The 24,724-nt window shown below is 46.5% G+C and overlaps 1 protein-coding gene across 3 annotated transcripts in view; it reads left to right on the top strand.

The window, feature by feature from the left end:
* The window catches only part of ADAMTS12 (ADAM metallopeptidase with thrombospondin type 1 motif 12), a 292,155-nt gene that overhangs the window by 256,788 nt on the left and 10,643 nt on the right, over positions 1-24,724 (top strand). For all 3 annotated transcript variants that reach the window (XM_082724445.1, XM_082724446.1, XM_082724447.1), the window contains 4 exons: positions 3,861-4,013; positions 13,313-13,489; positions 16,754-16,897; positions 23,236-23,389. In XM_082724445.1, coding sequence (XP_082580571.1) covers positions 3,861-4,013; positions 13,313-13,489; positions 16,754-16,897; positions 23,236-23,389 — 628 coding nt within the window. The remainder of the gene's footprint in view (positions 1-3,860; positions 4,014-13,312; positions 13,490-16,753; positions 16,898-23,235; positions 23,390-24,724) is intronic.

Raw genomic sequence — 24,724 nt, forward strand, 5'->3', positions numbered from 1 at the left:
CCCCTCGGCAGTGCTTCCCACACATCATCACAAGAGACAGAAGCCTGCCGAGTCAGTCTTCTGCAGGAATTTGCCAATCATTCCAAACTCCTGCTCATAGATCTCTCCTGTCTCCTTGTTCTTCTGATAAATCAACTCCAACAGTCCAGCAGTCTCTACAGCATTACATAATCCAGCATTCTGAGCCTCACTGACCCCACGCTGCCTCCCCATCTTCAGCTTCAGCAGATCAAAACTGCTCAGGTCCCCCCTAAGCCTCCCTCCCGCTCAGTCTGTTTCTGTTTTTCCCTCTGCCTCGAATTTCCTTCCCCTCGTCCTCTACCCTTGCAAATCCCTCCCTGCTTTCTTCAGGACCAAACTTTGAGCTGCTTCTTCCAAAAAGGCACTCCTGATCCTTAAGATTGGCAGTAATTTCTAAAGCTCCTTATCATTTGATCCAAAATGGCTCTCACCGTGTCCCCCCACTTTCTGCCCTGTGTGGAAGAGCTGTTCACGCTCCCCACTCTACACAACACGTTCCTCAGATGGTGACATTGAAAATTAAAGCATGGTTATAAAAACCCAGTTAACACTGTCAACAGGCATATAGCTTGAAACCAGACTTTCTGGGCTGGAATCCGGGCATGGCCACTCACTGTCCATGTCCCCACATGCTCAGGTTCCCCATCTGTGTAACGAGGACAGTGACAATGCCCAACTCAAAGACCGTTAGCAGGGAAGAGAACTAACTCTGTGTAAGGTAGTTGGGAGCATATGGGGCACGTAGGGAGCCCCCAGCCAGTGTTTGCTCTGGAATCTGTTCTCAGAGCAGAAAACCCAGCCAGTCAGCAGTGTGCGTGGTGTGGCGCTTCCGTGGTCAGAAAATCACGTCCCACTGAATCACCCCGTCGTCCAGTCAGAGCCCCCGGGCCAGGCAGTTACTCGTCAGCGGTGCAGCAGTTGTGTAAACCGATGCAACACAACGATTTTCCAGAACCATGGCAGTTTTCACGTGATTCTAATGCAGCCCTCCTTATTAGGTGCAACTCTGAACATCCCGAAACCTGAACTCCTTGACCTAGGACATCGGTGGCCACACGGCCACTGGCTGTAACCAGGAGGGAGGCTTCCAGGACAAAGTGAAGTCCCTTGACTCCTCACGGCCCTCCTTTCTTGTCCCCTCCCCCACTCCCAGTTTGAAACTAATACAAGTGACCGTTGATGGAGCCCCATCTCCCTTTTATTGTGTTCCATGATTTTCCCGTCAGCTTTCGCTTTGCACTGTTGTTGGCTGCCTCCGTAGAAACTGTCAAAAAGGAATTCAGTGTCTGCTCCTGGGATCAGAAACGGGCAGGACTAATGTCAGAGCCCCAGAGACAACACGCATTTATTTGCCACACAATTATGGTTCAAAGAATCCTAGACATCCCTTGAGATTTACCACGTTTTCACTACCCTGGGAATTCCGTCTCACTAGGCCCTTTCCTGGGTTTGGGCAAATGTATTTTTCTCTCTGTCATATATGAAATTAACAACAGTGACGTGGCCTTGAATGTGGCTTCTATCTCTGGGCCCCAGATATCCAGAAAGTGGACTTACAATTTTGACCTCGCAGCTGTGTTGTGTTTAATAGGTAACATTTGTAGGGTCCTGACCATGGGCGTGAATGTCTGTGGTCCTAATGTATCACCAGTTTTACAGGCTCAGGGGTTAGGAAACTGCAGAAGATCACACGACTGGCTAACTGCAGAGCTCTCGTTGTATCCCGAGTCTCAGAAGGCGAGAGAAGTTGTAGGGAAGGTACCTGTTATGTAGCTGTATCAGTGCCTATTACTACAATAATGCCAGGTGACAAACCACCACAAAACCCCAGAGTTGTGTTCATGAGTCTGTGGGTCAGCTGGGAGGTTCTGATGATCGGGCCTGAGCTCAGGGATCCCAGCTTCACCCGAGGGTGGACTGTGGGAGGGCTGGTCTCAGGTGGCCTCAGCAGGGTCACCCAGTTCTATTTCACATGAGCTCTCATCCTCCAGGAAGGTAGCCTGGTTTTATTCTATGGCAGAGACAGGTCCAAGACAGAGAACTGAAATTAGCATGTCCTCTTGAGAACTGGTATGTCATATGGTGGGTTTTATTGGCCAAAGAAAGTCACAAGAGTTTCCTTGATTCAAGAGCTGGGGGGGTTATATCCCGCTGTTTGATGAGAAGAGCTGCCAAGTCCCACTGCAGAGAGAGAGCATGGCATGTCCCGTGTGGGCCACCAGAGCCATCATCCGATGTCAGTGGTCCAGACTCTATCACACACCTGCGTGATGCAGCACTACAAAGATGTTAGGGACTTAGGTGTGTACCAAATCCTAAAGAACTTAAGGCTGGAGGAGACCTTACATCCTTAAATGAGCCGGTTGGAAAAACGATGCCCTAGGCTGTGTTCTCCTCTTCCTTCTCTGAGATTCTGTGGTAGAGTCGTCTCCCCAGAGCCTGTGTCGTGTCACGCATACGTCCAACAAGCGAGTCTGCCCAATGCGACACACGGGATTATATGGAGGATGAAATAGCAGCAAGAGAAAAGTGAGGCTGGATTTTATTTACAGCTCATCAAAAGGAGCTTTCAAAGATGTCCTAAATGGAACTTCTACACTTTTTTAAAAATAAGCCCAGAACTGTGTTTTCCATCTGTACAGAGAGCACCCCTGTTCTGAGAGTGGACAGGGGAGAAAGGACGCAAGAAAAATCAGGTGTACAGAAGAATACGCACACAGAATAAAGGAAATGGAGGGGGGTGTAGCTTTCAAGGTGACCCCAGGCTAAACTTAAGGTATTCAAGAATTACGAATAAATAACAACATCATGTGAGGAAAAGGCTGTCATATATTACCAGAGGGCAAGTGGTGAAAAGCACCAGGCTGTAACATCTTTGTGACCCCCAAGCCCGATCTGAGGACCGGAGGCGTCAGCAGCACCTGGGAGCTGGTTGGAGACGCAGAATCTCCAGCGCCACCCAGCCCTGCTGACTCAGCGCCTGCCTTCAGCAAGGAGCCCAGGTGAGGCACGAGGACGCTGACATCCGAGAGGAACTGCTCTCACAGACCGCGTACAGCAGTTTGGAGGCGGGAGCCCGAGGCTCACTCCTCGGTCAAGCCAGCTCTTCGAGCTTCATGGGGCTTTTTGGGCACCATGACAATACCCGTCTACCCACGGATTTGTTGTGGAGAGGAGGAAGTGACATAAGGTCACCGAGGTGTTCGACCAGGCTGCTGAGTAGATCGGACACCCTCTGTGAACGGACATCCTTGGGGTGATATGTGGGGGGCCGTCTGCCCGCAGCGCCTAGACAGTCCCGCCGGGATGATTTTTAAAGAGAAGCAAATTCCCCCTCCAATTAGCTTTTCTTCTCCTGTGCTGATCAGGGATTCTCATCCAGCCTGTTTTGTTAGAATCACCTGGGGCATTTCTTTTCTTTCTTTTTTTTTTATTTTTTAGGATTTTACTTATTTATTGGATAGAGAAAGAGAGCGAGCACAAGCAGGGGGAGTGGCAGGCTGAGGGAGAAGCAAGCTCCCCAACAAGCAGGGAGCCCAATGGGGGACTCGATCCCAGGGTGCTGGGATCATGACCTGAGGGGAAGGAAGACATTTAACGGACTGGGCCACCCAGCACCCCCCACGCCGGGGCATTTCTTTTTGCACTGATGCCTAGACCCTACCCAGGGTGTTTCACATTAGTTTGTCTAGGGCGGGCCCCCAGCACTGGTATTTTTGTCAAAAGTTCTGCACCTAGGTGAGCCTCCAAGACAGAACTCCTGACTGTAGGATGTGGTAGGGCATGTCTGAGAAAGAAACCCTCAGCCTCTGTCCTCTCTGTCCCCCTCCCCGCCGCAGTGCTCCACCAGCTGTGGGCTGGGGGCCTACTGGCGAAGCGTGGAATGCAGCACCGGCAGGGACTCTGACTGTGCCGCTGTCCAGAAGCCCGACCCCGCTAAGAGGTGCCACTTCCGTCCCTGTGCCAGCTGGAGAGTGGGGAACTGGAGCAAGGTGAGTGCCCGGCCCCGCGGTGTTCTGGAAGGGACAGCCTAGGTGCATGTCTCCTCCCTTCTGCCCTTTTCTCTGATAGGACTTGGAGGAGTAAATCCTGGGCATCCCCACAGGCCTCCTTGAAGTTGCACAACAGTCTTTGAACACGCACAGAGTTCTGAGTAACCCACATGTTTTCACCTGCCTGTCCTTTGCCTTCCCAGATAAACTAGAATAAAACCTTAAATTAGTGCCATGGATGGCTTGTCCAGTATGCCACATTGTTTCTCAAGGACTCACATGTAGCCTTCTAATGAGAATTAGACAGCACCCCGCGTATCATGACGTCACGACTCAGCAGCAGCTCACAAAGCAAGTGTGCTCTTTCATTGTCAGACCCCAAAGGAGAAGAAAGCTGAGACCTAAAGGAAAAATTGGTCTTTCATAAGTGTATTTCTCATACAGATCTTTTTGAAGAGTGGTTTTACTGTCTCTGCTGATCTGGCTGTGGTTACTCATTTTGCTGTGCTGTCTGTATGGTCCCTTGTGAAAGACCATCAGGCTTTGGGATTCTTTGGCCTTGGTGCTTTGGGGCACTAACCAGGCCCAGCCCGGGCTGGGGCTGAGCCAGGCGCCGGAGGATATGCCCCAGCTCTGAGACACCTGTCAGTGGTGGGGCTGACAGCTGATCGGCAGGAGGAGGGGAAGAGGTGTGAGCTGGGCGCGTACCTTCTGTTTGCCAAGCACGCCCCACGCTAGCATGTCCTATGGGCCCCATCTTCTCTCTGGGGAGCCAGTTTCTCCACACAGCTGAGACACAGAAGGGGAAAAAAAGAGCTACCCAGAAGTCTGGAGAGACTGGTGAGCCTTGTAAATGTTAGCGCCGTCATCCAGTATTGAGCTCCTGTTCCCAGACAAGCAGGACCACCAGGTGTCTCGCAGGACATCTCTGGTTCTGGAGGACTTATCTGGAAGACTGGAGTTTGCAGCATCATTTATCTCCTTTAGACCCCTTCTTGCAAAGTGAGGCTCCGATTCTGGAGAAGAAAGGGAGAGTAGGGTTACTCCTTCAAAGATTACCAGCCATCCCTTTGATACCTGCCACCCTCCCTTTATTCTGCTTTCATGTCATTTTCCTTTCAAGAAGGCGTACCGTGCTGGTTCTTTCTTCTTTATCTTCCAACTGCTAACAAACTCAAGATCCAACGAAGACCAGATGCTTTGCTGAAGTTTCTCTTCCACATCCAGCAAAAGCCCAAGAGACATTTTGTATCCCTGACCTGGCCAAATGTTGAGCAGTCCTAACGCCCCAGTTTGCTGTTACTGGGAACAGCCCTTCCCTCGGAAATTGCATGGCTTGAAGAAAGGACAGATGTGCGAAATCGCTCACACTTTCAAAAAGGCACTCCAGTGAAAAGTACCAGGAATTCTAGCTTGTGAAAAACCCTGAATGAGAGATCCAGAAGCCCTTCTCTGGGTTCAGACCTCCCGAGGAAAGCCCTGCTCTGCCAGCGCATACCTCCCTTGTCTGTCCCTGGGTGTGCCCCGTCATGGCCGGGAGGGCTCTGGGGCTATGTACACCCCCTGCAGTGCGGTTGGTTCTGGTGTTTTCCTGGGAGCTCTCTCATTATCACCAAGCCTGCCAGAACGTGATAGCTACCACATGTGGGATTGGTCCTCCAAGTTACCCCATTCCTCCCACTCAAGAGATGCTAGAGAGAGATATCTCAGGATACTAGATAAATCTTGTCAAAGACGTGGCTTAACCACTGACAGCCTATTGCCCTGACTTCTTTATTTCTGTTATTATGAGCCTTACACACCTGACTTCCATTTTTCCCAGGCCTGTTGGTTTAGATTTTATCTTAAATTTTGAGGAGTAAGTATAATTCCTTCTTAACTACCACATTATTAACCAGTTCATATGGAGGTCTGAATTCCAAATCATGTACCAGGAAACACTCAAGGGCTTCTTCATTTCACTGTTCTATTAGGACTTTGAAACTCTTTCAGAGGCAAACCTCCAAAACCTAGAGTAGGAGCTTAGGTACATTTTTTGCCTTTAAATGTCCAGATCATTTAGATTCTTCCCTGTTGATGGTTTGCCTTTACACAGATGCTTTCTCAGAGGGAAGAATTCCAATTTTACCTTGAATCTTTGGCATTATCCCCCAAATCTCTACCACCGTCCCATCCACGGACACTGAATTCTCACAGAACTGTGCCCCTGATGCCTCGGGGTCACTCACCAGCAGTCCCCCCTTGCTTTGTGATGGCTGTGTGAGTTGTGGTGGTTTTACTGACTTCTGTCTCCAGCACCATGCGGCTCCCTGATGAAGCCCGGTACAGCTGCTGGGGACGGGCTCTCCCTGGGTGTGAGAGTAGAGTAGGAGTCTATGTTCAGCCCTCTGCCTTTACGTGTCTAGAAGCAGACTTTCAGCATGGCTTGATTCCCCTTCATGCATCAGTCTGTCTGAAGCAAAGTTCAAGTCCTAGTTCTCGGGTTTCTCCCAGAGGCATGCTCGGAAAGACCGTTCTGCAGAATTGCATCCTGAAAGTCGTGCTGGGCAATGGACGAGACCCGTGTGGGTTGGCAGTCCTGCTCTGTCATGACCAGCATGTGACACTGGTGCATTCACCTTAGAAACTGTGCTTCTCTCACCTCTGAGAAATAAAGTGGATGCTATTGCCTCCACTTACCTCATAGAGTTGTTACAAAGGTCAGAAAAGAGAGTGTTCGTGAAACTACTTTGTAAATGGTGGAAGACTATTCAGGGGAAATCCTGGGCCAACTTTGAGCTCCAGGTGAAAGTTAGGACTGGCCCTTAGGTGCTTCCTAACCTCTGGCTTCCTGGACTTAGGCCAGAAAGCTTGTAGACAGGTGACAGCAGAGAAAGTTCTGTCAACAGAAGGACTGGCTGGAGAAGGTGTCCGCTCCCCTGGACAAAGCAGACAAGGTGCTCAAAGTGTGTATGAACTTTGGAGAACTTGACCCAGCCTGGGCCCCAGCACTCTCCAGATACTGTCATGTGCCCAGCATTACACAAGAGCTGCTTTAGATAATCAAGTCCATTTTTATCCAGCCCAGGACTTTCTTTATAATTCCCACTGAGGAAACTGAAAGCTCGGGGTGTTTAAATCACTAACGCTTGCTCACACAGCTGTTACCAAACACTCCCGGTTTTAAGAAACCATCAACAGGGGGACACGTCATCTATTTAATGACAGCTTTTCAGAAAGAAGGGGAACACTGCACAATAAATATGTACATCAGTTGTAAGACGCATGCCAATTTCAGGGCATTAAAATTTGTAGGAGGAAACAAGAGGGAGTGTCATCATGCAGGAAATTTAGGAAGTGACAAAATGGGTTTGAAAAGCTTCCATTGGGTTTGACCCCAAAGCGATGCATCACCCACAGCCCCACTCACCGCCTGGTGGAACATCTTGATGCCTACCCCTTCTGAAGTTTTGTAAACTGGTGGTTTGACAGGCCCTTTCTTTGCTTTCTGAGAACAAGCACTTCCCTTTTCATAGTTAAGTTGTAATAGATCTTGATTATTTCTGAAATGAATCAGAAACGTTTTTACATTTTTTCTTGGAATATTCTGTTTTTCCTCCTCGGCAGTGTTGCCATTTTATTTTTGCAGCCTTTGACTTTTGCTGGGAAATGAGAGAAGGTGGCAGCCTTTCCTTATGGCCGTGGGTTTCATTTCTTTTTTTAAAGATTTTATTTATTTATTTGGCAGACAGAGATCACAAGTAAGCAGAGAAGCAGGCAGAGAGAGAGGAGGAAGCAGACTCCCTGCTGAGCAGAGAGCCCAATGCGGGGCTTGATCCCAGGACCCTGGGATCATGGCCTGAGCTGAAGGCAGCAGCTTTAACCCACTGAGCCGCCCAGGTGCCCCATGGCCATGGGTTTCAAATATTTGCTAATGTAATTGTATATATCGCTAGTATTCCTGTCTCATTCTTCTTGCCTTTGTGTTTATTAGAATATACAGATTGTCAATGGCATTGCTACATTTTTTTAGATCTGAATTTTTAGAACTAAATTAGTAGGGAAAGAGCTCCTTTCTTGCTAAATACAGACCATCCCCAACTTTGATATATATCATGTTCCCAGGAATGTATATTACAGTCCAATGTGCAAAAGTCAAAACTTAGACTTGCATGTTATAAGGGATTCTCTGTCCCCAGAAAGCAAAAACTGAGTAGCAGGAAGATCATCATATGCTAAAAATTGCTGCTTTTATTTTAGTCTTGATATAATTTGCTAAATGTCTGAACCGTAATTACCTTCTCTTAGCATCGCCAAAGGTTTTAGATTAAGGGATCCCTAAAAAATAGAGGAATGAGAATGAGTTAAAAACATTTAGGAGCACAGGAAGCACGAGCCTAAGACCACCCAAGACCACTATGGGGCTCTCCATGATGGCCCTGCCCATCTCTATCCGCCCCGACTCTTTGCCCTAGCATTCTGATCAGCTTGCCGATCCCAAGCGAGCCTTGTTTCATAGCACTCTCCTCCTTACATGCCATTCTCTCCATCTTGATTGTCCCCCACCCTCTTTTGTCAGCTGAGTGAGCGCCTACTTATCCTATATGCTTCAGCTCAAACTTCAGCTCCTTTATTTAGACCTTTCCTGACCTCTTCAGGTGAAACTGCCCACCTCCTCCATTGTGCCCTCAGTAGATCATGAGCAACTCATGATGTGATATTTATATTAAATATAGCCTTTAGTGCTCCATCTCATTTATGTAACTCTCGCCTCCTATTGGATTGGAATATAGAGTCTGGAACATAGAAATGTCTAATAACTGGAAGGGACGTGGGGGTGGCATGGGAGAGAGATGGAAGGGTGAATTTTGTTCAACTGTTCAATTTCGAATTTTTGGAATGAACTATTTAATCTTAAGCATCTTAGGAAACTGTTCAGCATAAGGAAAGGAACAGGAATGAATTTTTTTTGTATCCCAATTTAGTATTTAGTATTTAGTATTTCCAAGTTCAACTTGGAAAGCAAGTAAGTATTCTGAAATCAGAACAGAATACAAATGCAGTGACCCCATACTTCACACCACTCCAGAATGTTGGGATAGTCTAATCGTCTCGTCTATCCTCCTTTCCACACCAGTGGAGAAACAGAGGCTGAGAGACAAGAAGTGGTTAACCTACACTAAGGTAGCCCCTTGCTGTCAGGGTCACACCTGAATGCAATCTCCCAGCCCTGTGCATCTCACTGTACCTGACTGAGCAATCTGTGTGAGTCCAGCACAAAACGAGTATCGTGATGACTTCACACATCAAAAACAACACTAGTCATCAGGGAGATTCAAATTGAAACCACATTGAGATATCACCTTTACTCCAGTTAGAATGGCCAAAATTAGCAAGAGAGGAAACAACATGTGTTGGAGAGGATGTGGAGAAAGGGGAACCCTCTTACACTGTTGGTGGGAGTGCAAGTTGGTGCAGCCACTTTGAAAAACAGTGTGGAGATTCCTCAAGAAATTAAAAATAGAGCTTCCCTATGACCCTGCCATTGCACTACTGGGTATTTACCCCAAAGATACAGATACAGATGTAGCGAAAAGAAGGGCCATCTGTACCCCAATGCTTATAGCAGCAATGGCCACGGTCGCCAAACTGTGGAAAGAACCAAGATACCCTTCAACGGACAAATGGATAAGGAAGATGTGGTCCATATGCACTATGGAGTATTATGCCTCCATCAGAAAGGATGAATATCCAACTTTTGTAGCAACATGGACGGGACTAGAAGAGATTATGCTGAGTGAAATAAGTCAAGCAGAGAAAGTCAATTATCATATGGTTTCACTTATTTGTGGAGCATAACAAATAGCATGGAGGACATGGGGAGTTAGGAGAAGAGAGTTGGGGGAAATTGGAAGGGGAGGTGAACCATGAGAGACTATGGACTCTGAAAAACAATCTGAGGGTTTTGAAGGGGCGGGGGGTGGGAGGTCGGGGTACCAGTTGGTGGGTATTAGAGAGGGCACGGATTGCATGGAGCACTGGGTGTGGTGCAAAAACAATGAGTACTGTTACGCTGAAAAGGAATAAAAATTAAAAAACAACAACAACATAAGGGAGAATTGTGATTTCATTCTGTCTCTGCCAATGGCCTCTATAAGCTAAGGGTATTTTTCATGCTAACTTGATCTGGTCTGCAGATCGCACTGTTGAGCTGAGGTGCTAACCGGAAAATGGGACCATTTGATCCCAGGAAGGCGCTGGCCAGGTTTTGTTTTCATTAGTCTGACTCTTGTGCTCAGTCTGGTCCACAGGCGCCAGGTTAGGAAACCATAAATCCAAATGACCCTCCTCTAGGGCAAGAAGAAAATGAACATAATAATTGGCATTCAGCATACAAGGCAGAACAGCATTAGGAATGGAGTGATTTAATATCCTGCCCCTTCTCTATTGCTAACTGAACTAGATGCCGTTTTGAAAATGGAATGAAAGTCATAGATTTAGTGAGGGTCTTCCCTTGTTATTTACTTCAGCATATTAATAAAGTTCATTTCCCATTGACTGTGAATAACAAAAGGGAAATGCTAATTTAAAAATTAAATTTTGGAATAACAGATTGCAACAGCAAAAGAAAAAAAGGAAAGTAAAATCCCATTTCATACTTAACTCTTATAAAATTCCCTGTCCTAATAAAGATCCCTGTTGCTTTACTACGTGTTATTTCCCAGAAATCTGTTTTGTCAAACAAAGGGCTGCTTTGTGTGGAAATTATTAGCATGTCTCCTCATTTGTTCTGTGGCTGATTTCAAACTGGCAGTTACTTTTTCCTTTGTGTACTTATTACATGGCAGGAAAGTGAGGGTTTTTTTTAAAATATATTAATTTATTTAAGAGAGAGAGAAAGCTCATGAGTGATGGAGAGGGGCAAAGGGAGAGGGAGAAACCGGCTCTCCCTGCTCAGCAGGAGACTTGATCCCAGGAGACTCGATCCCAGGACCCTGGGATCATGACCTGAGCTGAAGGCAGATGTTTAACTGTCTGAGCCACCCAGGCACCAAGAAAATACGGTTTTTATTTTATTATTTTATTTCATTTTATTTGTGTGGGGGGGCGGTTATTATTTGGCATATGTTGATTATTTCTAAGAAGCTAAACATTCAGTTTATGGAAGCATTAGAGCATCTGTCTGTCCCTTGTCACATGGGCCAGCATCTTTCTATGTGACAGCCCAAGGTTGAAGTCGGATGACTTGGTACAATGTGCAGATGGCAGAAGGGAAAACCGTACTGAAAGTTTTGAGGAATTTTCTTTCACCATCCCAAACCCTGCAATTAGGGTTATTCCACCAGAGCCAGAAAGAGCATAATTATTCACCATGTAGAGAGGGGCCAAATGTACCTAGAGCAACAGACACACTTTTCTTGCTGGTACATTCTCTCAGCCAAGACTGCTAATGAGATCATAGCTGGGGGGATGGGAAGGCTAAAGACACTTTTCATCTCCACAGCAACCACAGGTCGCTTCAGCCTCGCAGAAACTCCCAGGTTACCCATTTCTCCAAATCCGTGCATGCGTTCAGCAAGCCTGTGTGGAGCATCCGTGCCTGGCCGCATGCCGGGTGCTCGGGATGCAGTAGTAACCAGAGCAGATAGGGTTCCAATTTCATGGCAGTGAGAGTATAAGTAAAAAGACACACAGAGTGAGTAAAAATGGTTCCACATTTCAAGTTCTTGTGATAGAAACAGATAAGGAGCTGAGAGACATAAGAAGAGGGAGAGTCTCCTTTGGATAAAGGCTTTCCAGGAAGGCCTCTTTGAGGAGAGGACATTTCAACTGAGGCCTAAAAGGAAGAGCGGTAGCAGAGAATGTGAAGGGTAAAGGGAGGAACATTCGGGACATAAGGACAACAGGGAGGTACTCTTTTTTTTTTTTTATAAAGATTTTATTTATTTATTTGACGAGAGAGAGAGAGAGATCACAAGTAGGCAGAGAGGCAGGCAGAGAGCGAGGAGGAAGCAGGCTCCCTGCTGGGCAGAGAGCCCTATGTGGGGCTTGATCCCAGGACTTTGAGATCATGACCTGAGCTGAAGGCAGAGGCTGAACCCACTGAGCCATCCAGGTGCCCCCAGGGAGGTACTCTTAACCCACAGAGAGTCTGAGGGAAAGCGCTGAGGAGCACAGGGGTCTGTTTCCATCCCTCCTACCTCGGGTCCCCAACTGAGTGTGTGGGTGACAAGACAGGCCAGGCAAGGACAGGACTAGGAGACACCAGAAGACGGGGGCAAGAAGAATGGGAGGGATCAGTAGACACTAATAATCTGAAGACACCCGAGACCATGTCTTGGAAGCTTGAGTTCTGATCAAGTATAACACAGGTGGAGGATGGAGTAGCTTCCAGAATCCAAGAGGTCAGGGAGTAGGACTGCTTCGGAAGAGGCTGTGTCAGCTGTGGTGTAGGGGATGGGACCCTAGTGCGCCAGTGTTACCATGACATTAAAGAGTCAGCAGCGTGCTGGTGAACAGTGCTCTTTCCTGAGACACAGCAGGCCATGGGGGCTGCCATGCAAGGTGGCCGATGCCCATACCTATGCAGTGAGGAGCGCCTCATGATGGCTTTCCATGAATCTGTGCCGAACAAATGCTCAGTGAAGAAGGCAGGGGGTGTTGGCTGTGGGAGGAAGGATGGTGGTAGAGACAAGCTCGCTCCTGTGAGCCAAACCACTGGGCAGTTACTCCAGTCATTTCCCTCATTCAGGCCCTTCACATGACCAAGGGTGACCCATCCTGCCTTCAGAGTCACGGAGCAAACAGGTTTTTGGCAGGATTCTGAGGGAGAGGTGGGCATGGCTTGGCAGAGTCGTCCAGCCTCATTCACCCAGGATGACTCCACACCAGAGAGTCGGGCCACCCACTGAGGCTGACGCTGTGCCAGTAGACACCCGACCCCAGGGTCCGTGATCTTCACCACAGCCCTGGGAGACACAGTTATATCCCGGTTTCCAAGTATGGCGCCTGAGGCTCAGAATGTTTCTGAGACTTGCCCAACGCCTCATGACAAGCGAGTGACAGAACAGGACTTGCCATTCAGTTCCTATAAGTCCCTGCCTGTATTTTCTGAGATGGGTGGCCCCATGTTTGGGAGCTGCTTGGGTGACTTCCTTTCCAGGGCCTGTGAGAGAAGCGGGTCTCTTGAGCTAGACTTGCCCCTTCTTCATGCCTGGAAGCCTGGAACTTCATGGTTCTCTGCAGAAGCCCCCTGGAATTCAGGGGAATGGAAGCCTGACACCAGGGACTCGCGTAACCTCCTTGTCTCCTTCGTGCAGTGCTCCAGAAACTGCAGCGGGGGCTTCCAGATCCGGGAGATTCAGTGTGTGGACAGCCTGGACCACCGCAGCCTGAGGCCATTTCACTGCCAGTTCCTGGCCGGCATTCGTCCCCCACTGAGCATGAGCTGCAACGTGGAGCCCTGTGAAGAGTGGCAGGTGGAGCCCTGGAACCAGGTATGGCCTCCACATACATCATCCCCAGCCCCGGCCAGCATCAGTCTCTGCATTACCTTGTGAGTCTAGAAGTCAGGGGAAGCCGCATGTGCCTTATGACAATGACCAGCCTCCAGTGGCCCCACACTGTCCACACAGGAGGCCGAACAGGGACTTGAAGACTACATTGTGTGGCTTCAGCTATGACAATTCAGCATTTTAGCACAACCCAGTCTCCCAGTGGATATACTGGGCAGAACTGGGGTCCGTGTCAGGGAGATGCTCACAGACCACTCTGATGAGAGCCCCTGAAGGCAGAGCCTCCCATGCCTCTGCTAGGCCTCTGCGGTTGAGCTGGGTGTCATGGCCAGCTCCTTCCCACACACAGTGTATTTTAGAGTTCCACCTCTCAATTCAATGCCCAGATTGCTGTTCACACAAATAAAGGGAAGTGTATTTGTGCCTGTGTGTGCCCTCTGCTTTGTGAGGGCCCAGGTTCTTCTGGGTCTTTGTCCTACTTCAGCACACAAAAGTGAAGTGACTGCTCTTCTGTGAAGTATGATGATGTCGTTTGCCAGTAGACAGATACCGCGACAGCTCCAGCCAGCTCCCAACCTTATCTGTGCACAGTAGGAAGAAGAGAAAAAAGGAACCCAGCATATTTGGAGTATGTCTATGGGCTAGGCGTTTTGCCCGTGATACGTGGTGTGATACTCACAGCGACCTGAATGGTAGGCTTTATTACTTCCATGGTATAGGTGAAGAAATTGAGACTCAGAGATTAAGAAACTTACATGAGTTCACACAACTAGAAAATAAGTGGTGGGCTGTTAGTTTCGGTACAAGGCAGACTCCAGTGCCTGTGTTCTTTCTACCACAGAAATCCGCCCAGTAAACATTGAACAAAGAGTGAACTCAGGAGAAGGAGTGAATCAGTGACTATTTGCTGGAAATGGGGGGTGTGGAGAGGGGTTGGAGACCAAACCTTCCACGGGTTCTGGAAAGGAAAGTGGTAAACCACAAGTGTGAGACACAGAGTTAGTGCCAAAGCTTACAGAATAATGTCCCCCCATCCCAAAGTCACTTCCAGTCTACATATCAAGCAACCATGTTGATTCCTGAGGCTCTGGGCCAATACCTGTGATTTCTGGGGCAGCAGCTACCACTGTCCCTTCTTTCTCCTCCTTACCAGCTTAGTTCTAGAGCACATAAAATGCCTGCTCCTCTCATGCTGTGGACCTCCAAGCTCTCCACATATGATGAACCTGGTGACAGCTTTCAGAATCCAGGGATTTGCAGAGGGGCCTTGTGAGAGAAGTGCATCTGCTTGTTTTTAAAGAGAAATCAGATCTGCCCTCTGATTATGAAGAAGATGTATCCTGGGAGCCCCAGTCAGGAGATGTTCCCTCAAGGGCTTCCGCCACCCTCCTTTCTGAATTAGTACTCTCATTCAAGCCAGCCACACAATTGAAAGACTTCCCTCTGAGGGAGATGGAAAATGCAAAAATCATTTTGAGTGTTCCTCTGGAGCTTTTGAAGGTCTGGGCACCCTTGTGCTTTGCCCTGACTACGCATGAGGCTGCTTTGTCTGTACGCACTCACAGTCTGCCATCCTGAGAATACTGTGGGCCCCCTGGACATGTCAGACGGCCCAGACGACCAGCACGGAAGAAGCCTTTCTGCTATGGGGATGTCTCTGCAGGAGAGCTTCTCACACTTTAGCACACTTGAGAATCACCCTGAGGGTTTGTCAACACACAGATGGCTGGACCCCACCCCCGGAGTGTCCAATTTGGAGGTCCAGGGTGGGGCCTCAATTCTGCATTTCTAGCAAGTACCCAGAAGATGCTACAGTTGCTGGTCCAGAGACCACACTTGGAGAAGCCCCGGCGTATACTTTCTTCACCTCCTTTCTTGGGACATGACATGGCCAGATGGCTCTGAATATATGCACACATGTAGGTATATGCCCATGTGCAGGTTGTGAGGAAGCTACACAGATTCTAGAACTGAGCCGGTAAGAAGAAAGAAGGGACAGTGGTGAGTGCTGTCCCAGAAATCACAGGTATTGACCCAGAGCCTCAGGAGGCAACATGGCTGCTTGGCATGTAGACAGGAAGTGTCTTTAGGGAGGGGGGACATTCTTCTGTAAGCTTTGATGCTAACTCTGCATCCTACACTTGTGGTTTACCGCCTTCCTTTCCAGAGCACATGGAAGGTTTGGTCCCCAACCCTCCCCATCTCTCCCATCTGAAATGGGGAATCCCTTCTCTTCTGTTGTTACCATAGCATAATTAAGATTTTTCAAAGTACTTTTCAAAGCTTCTTGGTGGATAATGTAATTTCCTCCTAGAAGCCGTAGGAAAGTGAGAATATGATCTTATGTAATTATATTAGTGAGCAAAAATCTGACACGTTTTGGAGTTGTCTCCCTTTAGGAATCCAGCTTGTCATCTCAAATTTACTTTTGGAAGCATGACAGTTGGTGGATCAGACCCCAGGGCAAACCTCTCCAGGCCCCTATTCAAAGCCATGGACCCATTTAATTCTAAAACATTTTGTAGTGGGAAAGGAGGACTCAATCCCATTTCAAGAGGAGATGAACAACACTGTATTGCAAATGTGTGCTCCCTGTTTGCACTGTTGGAGCTAATCATAATAAAGACATCTACATTTTACAGTTTGGTTTCTAGATACTTGTTCCAGAAGGCAGAATGCAGATAACATAATGTCCATTCTGGAAGGACCACTCATTCAGGTTTTTTTTTTTTTTAAGATTTTATTTATTTATTTATTTGTCAGAGAGAGAGAGAGAGAGCACAGGCAGACAGAGTGGAAGGCAGAGTCAGAGGGAGAAGCAGGCTCCCTGCGGAGCAAGGAGCCTGATGTGGGACTCGATCCCAGGACGCTGGGATCATGACCTGAGCCGAAGGCAGCTGCTTAACCAACTGAGCCACCCAGGCGTCCCTCATTCAGGTTTTTAACCAGAATTCCTTCTGTGTGACCTCCAGTTCTATGTTACATTGAACTATGTGGCATCTTCTGATTATTTTTTCTCCTCTTCAGATCCTCAGAATGTCCTTTATTAATTTCCTTCTTTCTCTTTAATTTTTGATTCATCACTGTTATGTAGTCGTTATAAGGAACCTGCACAGATTCTAATATAGACACTAATATTCTTATTGGCACTGTAGACAACAAAAATGATAATAAAAAGTTCTTCCCTTATCACTGAAAAGGTCACTCTGGGATTTTTTACCTAAACTTGTCCCTGTTCTACATCAGTGTTCCAGGTCCTGTGGAGGCGGAGTTCAGGAGAGAGCAGTGACTTGCCCAGGAGGTCTCTGTGACTGGAAGAAAAGGCCCACACCCACTGCCCCCTGCAACAGCCACCCTTGTTGTCACTGGGTCGCTGGGAACTGGGACCTGGTAAGAGTCAATTACATTCCCTTCTATTTATTTTAGTCTTTTAAAAAATAGCATTGTTTTGTTTTGATTTCAAAGGTAAGATATATTCATTGTCAATGTTCAGCATCTCCACTGGTTTATAGAGGGTTTCTGTGCATTTTAGTTCTGCTACTCTTCTGCCATTAATACCTCTAAATCTGCTAGAAGTTCATCCTTAGCTGATGTGTGGCCAGTGTTTATGTCATGAACTCAGAAGAGAAAGGTTCAAATACTGTCAGAAGACAACAGATCAAATACCAATATTATCCCAGAGGCAGAAAGCCTAAGGAAAGACAGTTTGGGGTCCCAGCACCTTAGATCCTGGGGCTTGTCCTGAAGCAATCAAGAGTGGATACACCCTGCAGCTTGAGGCTTAGCCTGATTTTGTGAGTTTCAGATCTTGTCAAACCACAGATCAGCTTGCCAGATAGCCAGCCTGTTGGATGGAGAGACAAACAAAAAATTAAACTGCAAATAGGGAAAAGATTTATTGTTGTCACAAAGTTTAGTTGTTATGTAAATAACTGTATCCGTGACACTGAAAATGAAGAAAATTCTACCATAGACAGTTTCTGCCATCAATCTGATGGGTCATATCCTGGATTCTCTAGAAAATACAGTCTTAAGGCCAAATCTGATACCACGTCAAGGAAGTGGAGGTGATAGGAAAGAGGAAGGAGACAGGAAAGGAGGGGAATTGAATATAAGGTGGTACGTTACCAGACTGACCTCTTGTCTTAAATGACTGCTGTTCGGGGTTAGGGACAACTGGTTGCTCTTAAAAGAAGGTCTTCTAAAACCTGTGTGAACTACTGCCTCTTAGGGTAGTTTGTCTGGGGGCAGGAAGGGAGGAGATGACCCTATTGGCTCCTATCTCTGGGGATTGTGGGTAAAAAGTGTCCTCTCAGATGACTAATATCCCCTGTCATCCTGGGTTATTCACGTGTGGGCAATGGGAAGACCCCACCATGTCTCATGTCTCAACAAGAAAAGCCCAGAGTCGGGAGGTGAGAAGCACACAGCATGGACATGGGAGGTGCAGGCCAGTGGGTTGGGCTGTGCTATCATGAAGCTGGTTACCACCTCAGTGGGGACGGATCAACCGCTGGAAGACGGGGAGCCATGAGGATCTGATATACAAATCCCTCAACCATTAATATTTTTAAAGTGCCTTGTTCTTGTGTATTTTGATTATTCTGACACAGGCCATCATAGTATTTTGCTGCACATAATGCCCTCGGATATTTTGCAGCTGCTATATCCTTATTGATCGGCATTGTTCAGAACGCTGTGGTGGCTCCTGCATGCCCATGATCAGTTCACTTGCTGGCATGTGGTCTTGGAAAAGGCTTCTGCTGGTACATCCAACTCAAGGTTGTGCTGGTCTCTGGATATCACCCACTCAAAGCCAGGAAGAACAAGATGATTCATTATTGCTAAAGGGACATTGCACATGAATCATTTACCCTGCAAAAATATTTTTTTAAATGCACTGTTTATTATTTTCATAGCTTGAAAAAATGCCCAGGAGGCAAAGAAGAATGATGTCAACCACTTCATTAGATAGCCAGCGCACGTAGTACCTTCTGTGAATTCCCTATTTCTACTGGCATCTAATGCTGCTTCCTGATGAATGACCGAAAGAGACACTGGTGTCACGTGCAATTGTAATTTTTTTCATGTAAATGTAATTTAATCACTTTATATTTCGGCATCTCACAGTATCTCCCTCAGAAAATTACTTCATTTCCCTTTTCACTAGAAATTCAGCTACTCTAAAACTGAATTTCTTCATCCATCATTGATTTCAGAACCTGAGAAGATAATACCTAGTGAATAAATGCATGTTGCAGATTAGGCTCCTCAAAAATACCCTGGGAAGTGCCTGGAGGGCTCAGTTGGTTAAGCCTCTGCCTTTGGCTCAGGTCGTGATCCCAGAGTCCGAGGATTGAGCCCTATGTCAGGCTCCCCCCTCAGCAGGGAGTCTGCTTCTCCATCAGACCATCCCCCGAGTAGTACTCTCTCTCTCTCTCTCAAATAAATAAATAAAACCTTTAAAAAAATATATCCTGGAACCATGGATAACAATATAAGGATCACAAACCAAATCACATGTGATCCTTAGAAGATAATTGATGTAACATAAACTATCATGAACATGTTAAAAATTTGGGCCCCCTTCAGGAATACAAAATCCCACAGAAGATTAACAACTACAGATGGACATGTGTAAGTCTGTCAATTCCCTGAGGCTCTAGTACCTCGTTCTTCATTGTAAAGGAAAGCTGACCAATATTCTTTCTGGCAGGAAAGATAATGATAGCCCAGCAAATGTTACAGTAATGATGTGTGAAGCATATCCTGCCCTTAGGGAACTCACTGAGAAGGTGAAATTGTCAAAAACAGCCCACTTTGCTATAAGAATGCAGTCTGCTTCTCATTTTGGCACTCAGGTAGCATCCAGGTTGCAAAATGAGATTTTGTATGGTTGTTGTTCTTCAATTTCCAGCACATTTTTTCAATTATAATCATCTTCTGGAGTTAGAGCAGAAAGCATTAAAATCATGGAAAAACTTAAAATACATAAACTCACCCAACAGTTCTACCTATAACAATTTTTCCCACAAATATACCATCAAACATAATCCTAGCTGATGATAAAGATGTTCATTGCCATAGTGTTTGTAATAGCAATTCCTAAAAATAACGTAATATCCTCTGATAGAACTGGTCAGTCTATTAATTTGTTATAGTTCATCCCTTTTAAGAATGAGGTAGACTCATATTTCTGAGTTGTAAAACTTACTAACAACAGAAGTTCAAAATTTCTTTAGAGTGAGTTAGAGGTAACTGCCTCCTGGAAGTGGACGTGAGTTAAAGTTTCCCTGGAAGAGCCATGGGTCAGAAAGTCATCAGTTGTGCATGTCAAAGATGAGGGGACTTGAAGGGTGGCCAGCACCTACCAAGCCAGCCTTTGGGATTGCTCTTGACCTCCAGTTCCTATAATTAAGTGAAAAAGGCCAATTGTTAGAGTGCAAGTAACACATGCAGATGGGTTGAACATATACATTTGCCTCTGTTCCCCAAACTGCATTAAATAGAAGAGGTGAAAATTAAAAGTGCCACAAATCCACAAAGACAAGAGAACAGGACACAATATCGTAGGAGTCAATAAAATTTTGGAAGCTAGAAGCAGATAGCCAAACTTAAAGTTGACTTAGCATGGTAGAGAAAGCCAAGAACTGTCCATAGCAGAGATTTTCTCTGAGGCAGCTGTTGGGGGGGACATGGGAGGAGGTTGGGGGTTGGGGGATGAGAGTTGGTTGAAAGTTTGTAAAGAGACATTTGGCTCTTAAGATCTTTCCTGACCACAGCATAGAAGTCTTCTTGCTGGAGAAGTAAACCATGATAGACCTTGGAATCAGTCATGATTGGTGAGGACAAAAGAACTTCTCTCACCATTGATTAAGTGAAAATATACACAGTACATACTGTCCTCCTTTCCTCGATAGAGCTCCACAAAGGCAGGGGATAGAGTTAGCCCCGAGAGAAAAAAAAAAAACCCACACAACATAGATCTCTTCCCGATCACTTCATATAAAGCTACCTTTCAGTAAGTGCTGCCACCCATGAAACTTCTAGTCAGCTCACAGGTACCTCATCGTAAGTCAATAGCCTAGGATTACTGGACATTGAAAAAATTCTATCACACCAAAGACAAAATAACAAACAGAACAAAAGAAACCCCAAGGAACAGAAACCTTGAAAGAAACATCAAACTCCTCTCCCCCACCAACAAACTATATCTTTTCAGAGAAACAAGAGATGACATCCATGACCTAGCTTCCTAGTATAGCTATATAAAAAGACTATTCAGAGAATATAAGAAAAACTTAAAATTTTTTAGAATAACAAAAGTAAAAAAAGTAAGTAGAAGGATTGGGAAAATAATGTGGAGAAATCTCTCAAGAAAAGGAGAACAAGCACAAACAGAAAATATGAAAGATAAGAAAAGTAGAGGGTCAGACCAGGAGATACAATATCAAAATAATATTCCAAAAAGGGAGAATAGCGATGGGATAGAAATGAGGTGATGAAAGAAATAGTAGAAGAAAATTTTCAGATTGGGAAGACATGAGTCTCCATGCCCATTAAATGCTACAAGACAAAGAAAAGTCAGGAGAGAGGAGGGCGTTTCTACACCAGCAGAAGTAGCAAACTTTCCATGGTTGTTACCATGACTGAACTCAAGGATATCTCCTGTGCACTTAGAACTGGGCCTACCATGCATTAGTAGTGAGTGCAAGAAAATTATTCAGTAAAGATGCTTACATTAGTTTTAAGACCTCTAGTGGTTCCTCCTCTTCATAGATCTCCATGCCATCCATGTTGGCTGAATGGTAGTGAACCAGAGATTTATAGCTTCTCACAGGTGAATCTTTGCTAGTCACCTGCTGAACCCTGGGAATCAACATTTCCCAACAGGCCAGTTTAAGCTGAAGAGAAACCCAGGGCTCTGATTGAATAGGCATCCAGGACTGAATGAGACTGGCATGGAGTTCAGCTAATCAGCGTTAGCCCCATCCTCATTTTGGGATGCTCAGTTCTACACCAAGATTCTCTATTGTTGCTGGTTCCAAAAGAAGCGGAACCGAGTATGGAGAAAGGTGTAGCTTCTCTCTAAACCCCCAAACTCACAGTATTACGACCATTAACAAAACCCAAATTAGCCACCATGGTTCCTGCTTAATCCTCCAATAAAGTACAACATAAATTCATGCATCTTCTTTACTCACAAGTCATTTTCTTTGAGTAATAAATGCATAGACAGTGACCTCTCTGCTTATTTTTGTGCTTGGCTTGGAATTAGTTCTTCCATCTTCATCTGTTCTGCCCAAGAGGGCCTAGAGCACTTCAGCACCCAGAACCAGCCCAGCCTGGCTCCATCAGACCCTTAGGAGAAGAGAGCAGGAAAGGAAGTCATTTACTTTATCTAACAGCATTATTTTACAGAGAAAGAAAGTGAGAAGTTGAGTAAATGATCCAGGACAATGTAAAGTAAGTGGAAAAGCCCATCTCTGGCATCCTGGTTCAGGACTCTTTGCCAGATTCTGGCTGATTAACTTCCCTTGTTCTTCCCACTGGCCTCTGTTGCAGAGCTCAGTAGTTGTTTCTTACTGGTTTCTGCCCTCTTGGAGGTTTTGATTATAAAAGAAAGAAGAGGCTAAAAGTAATAAAACATGAAATAGATGCTAATCATTAGAGTATCTAGGGTCCACAATAGCCAAAATGTGGAAGCAACCCAAGTATCCATTGATTGATGAATGGGTAAACAAAGTGTGGTATAAACAGGCAATGGAATATCATTCCACCTTAAATGAAATTCTGGCACTTGCTATAATATACAGGAATCTTGGAGACTTTACACTAATTGAAATCAGCAAGGACCAAAGAACAAATATCATATGATCCCACTTAGATGAGGTATCTACAAAGGTCAAATTCATAGATACAAAAAATAGAATGGTGGTTGCCAGGGGTTAAGACTGGGGCTGGGAGATGGAGGAGTTCTTATTTAATGGAAACAGTGTTTCAATTTGGAAAGATGAGAAAGTTCTAGAGATGGATAGAGGTGATGATTGCACAACAGTGAGAATGCACTCTTAAGGCACTGGATACTGTACTTAAAAACAGTTTAAAAAGTGGATTTTATGTTCTGCAGATATACACAATAAAAAGACTTTTTTTTTTTTTTTTTAAGAGTATATGTGCTAAGTACAGACAAAGGTTCTCACAGCCCCAGAAATCACAGGCCACTTTTGCAGGCCAGAGAACTCCCTTCGGCTTATGGGCAGCTGCTTCACGACATTGTGGTGCCCTCTTGCCTGTGTGGCTTGAGGCCACAACAAGATCAAGCTGGGCCCATTCCACGTTCTCTCTCCAACCCTCCATGGTTTTCCTCTCTCATTTCTCTTTCCTCACATCTGATTCCCAGCCCCAAGTCAAAATGAGTGCAGAGAAGCTGGATTTCTGAGGCACCAGGACCTAGACACGAAATTTTGTTCTATTTTTTCCTGCTGTTCCACCTTTGTCTACATTCTTCAGGGAACCCCATAGTAAATTAAGCCGAATTCAGTCCACAGTCAGTAGTATAGACTCCTCCTCAATTCACATTTCCAGATGACTAGTGCTTTATGCCCTGACACCTTCGAGACAATTCCTGGTCATGGAGACTTTCCCCTGCTTGAGCACAGTGGCGTTAGCAATCCTGTCGTGCTGTGGGGAAGACTTGTGACTCTCTGCGTGCCCCTCTCTTTCAGTGCACTGCTTCCTGTGGGGGTGGCTTTCAGAAGAGGACCGTCCATTGTGTCTCCTCAGAGGACAATACGACTGAAGACCGATGCCTGTGTGATCACGAGCCCAAACCTCCAGAATTCCGAAAATGCGGCCAAGAGGCCTGCAAGAAGCGTGACGGTGGGTGAATGGATGACTGCTGGGCGGGGCGAGAGCTTTTCATAAATAAGGTGTCCCGTGTGAATTCACTGTGGATGGTTTTAGTCCCCTTTGGTGCCAGGAATCTTCATGCTGAAGAGGCCAGCCAGCTCCATTCAAAGCAAGCTATCACTTTGGTGAGGTTTGACTCTAACTCCTTGAGGGGTTATCTCCTATGTTTTCCTGCCTCGGAGCACACTCAGACTGATGTCATCCTGCACAGATGAGAATCTCTTCTGCTTTGTCAGAAAAGTCTGAGAGACGCGCCCGTCCTTCTCAGGAAACCAGTCAGGGCCGAGCGGCCCTCCCCGTCAATGCCTCACCGCCGGCTTAGCTCAGGCACCACAGAAACAGCTCTGAGGTGCAGATTCGGTGCAAGGGATCCATTTCGGAAAAGCTCCTGAGGGAGACCCTGAGGGGAGTAGGGGCAGCAGAACAGAAGAGGGAGAAATCACAGCCAGGCCGCTGCTTCAACCTGGTCCCACGGGAGAGCTCCGGGGGGATATTGTGCGTCAGAGCCGTCTGCTCCTGAGGTCCTGGAGCTGGACTTTCACGCTCCCACACTTTTCAGCCACCGGCCAAGGGCCACCCCAGGGGAAGGGAATTCGCAGGTTAAAAGCTCTCCACATGGAGAGACAAATGAGCTCCAGCAGACACTGCGGGTACTCCTCCAAAAGAGCCAGCGTCTCTGGGTGTTAGCAGCTGAAGAACAGGGATGCTGGCACTGGGGAAGGGGGTCGGGGGTGACACATGAAAGTGGACCAACAAATCTGAGGAGGGAGACCTGAGCAGGGGAGCATCCGTGTCGTCTGCTACATCCCACCTCCACTTTCAGAAAGCTTCCCAGGTTGAATGACCTGTGGTCACCTTCGTCATGTTAAGTGTGTTGAACTCCAACCTGGAAAGGTTAAGAGGCCTGTTCGTGAATACATGGAGGGCTGATGGCAGAGCCGGAGTCTCAGGCCAGGTCGCCGTCTCTTCGCAGGCCTTGCTCTCTCAGGGTTGGAAGGAATCCAGTGTTGGAATCAGACAGCAATGGGTGTGGGTCCCCTAGCAGCCCCTTTCTATCTCTGTGACCTTGGCAAGTTATGTAATACTCTGAGCCTGTTTCCTTTTGGCTCTAAGGAGAATAATAACACAGGCCTTGTAGAGGTATTGTGAAGATTTTAAATAGCAGGTATTGAGTGGGTTTGAAAAGAAAAAATTCCATCAACAAACCAGTTCGATTACCTCCCTCGGGCACCTTACTTCATTTCAATAGACTAACAGTTTTCTGAATAGGTCCAAGCATGAATTCTAATGTCTATTCCATTGGTG

Source organism: Mustela nivalis, assembly GCF_964662115.1.
Source record: "Mustela nivalis genome assembly, chromosome: 3".
NCBI classification, from domain to species: Eukaryota; Metazoa; Chordata; class Mammalia; order Carnivora; family Mustelidae; genus Mustela; species Mustela nivalis.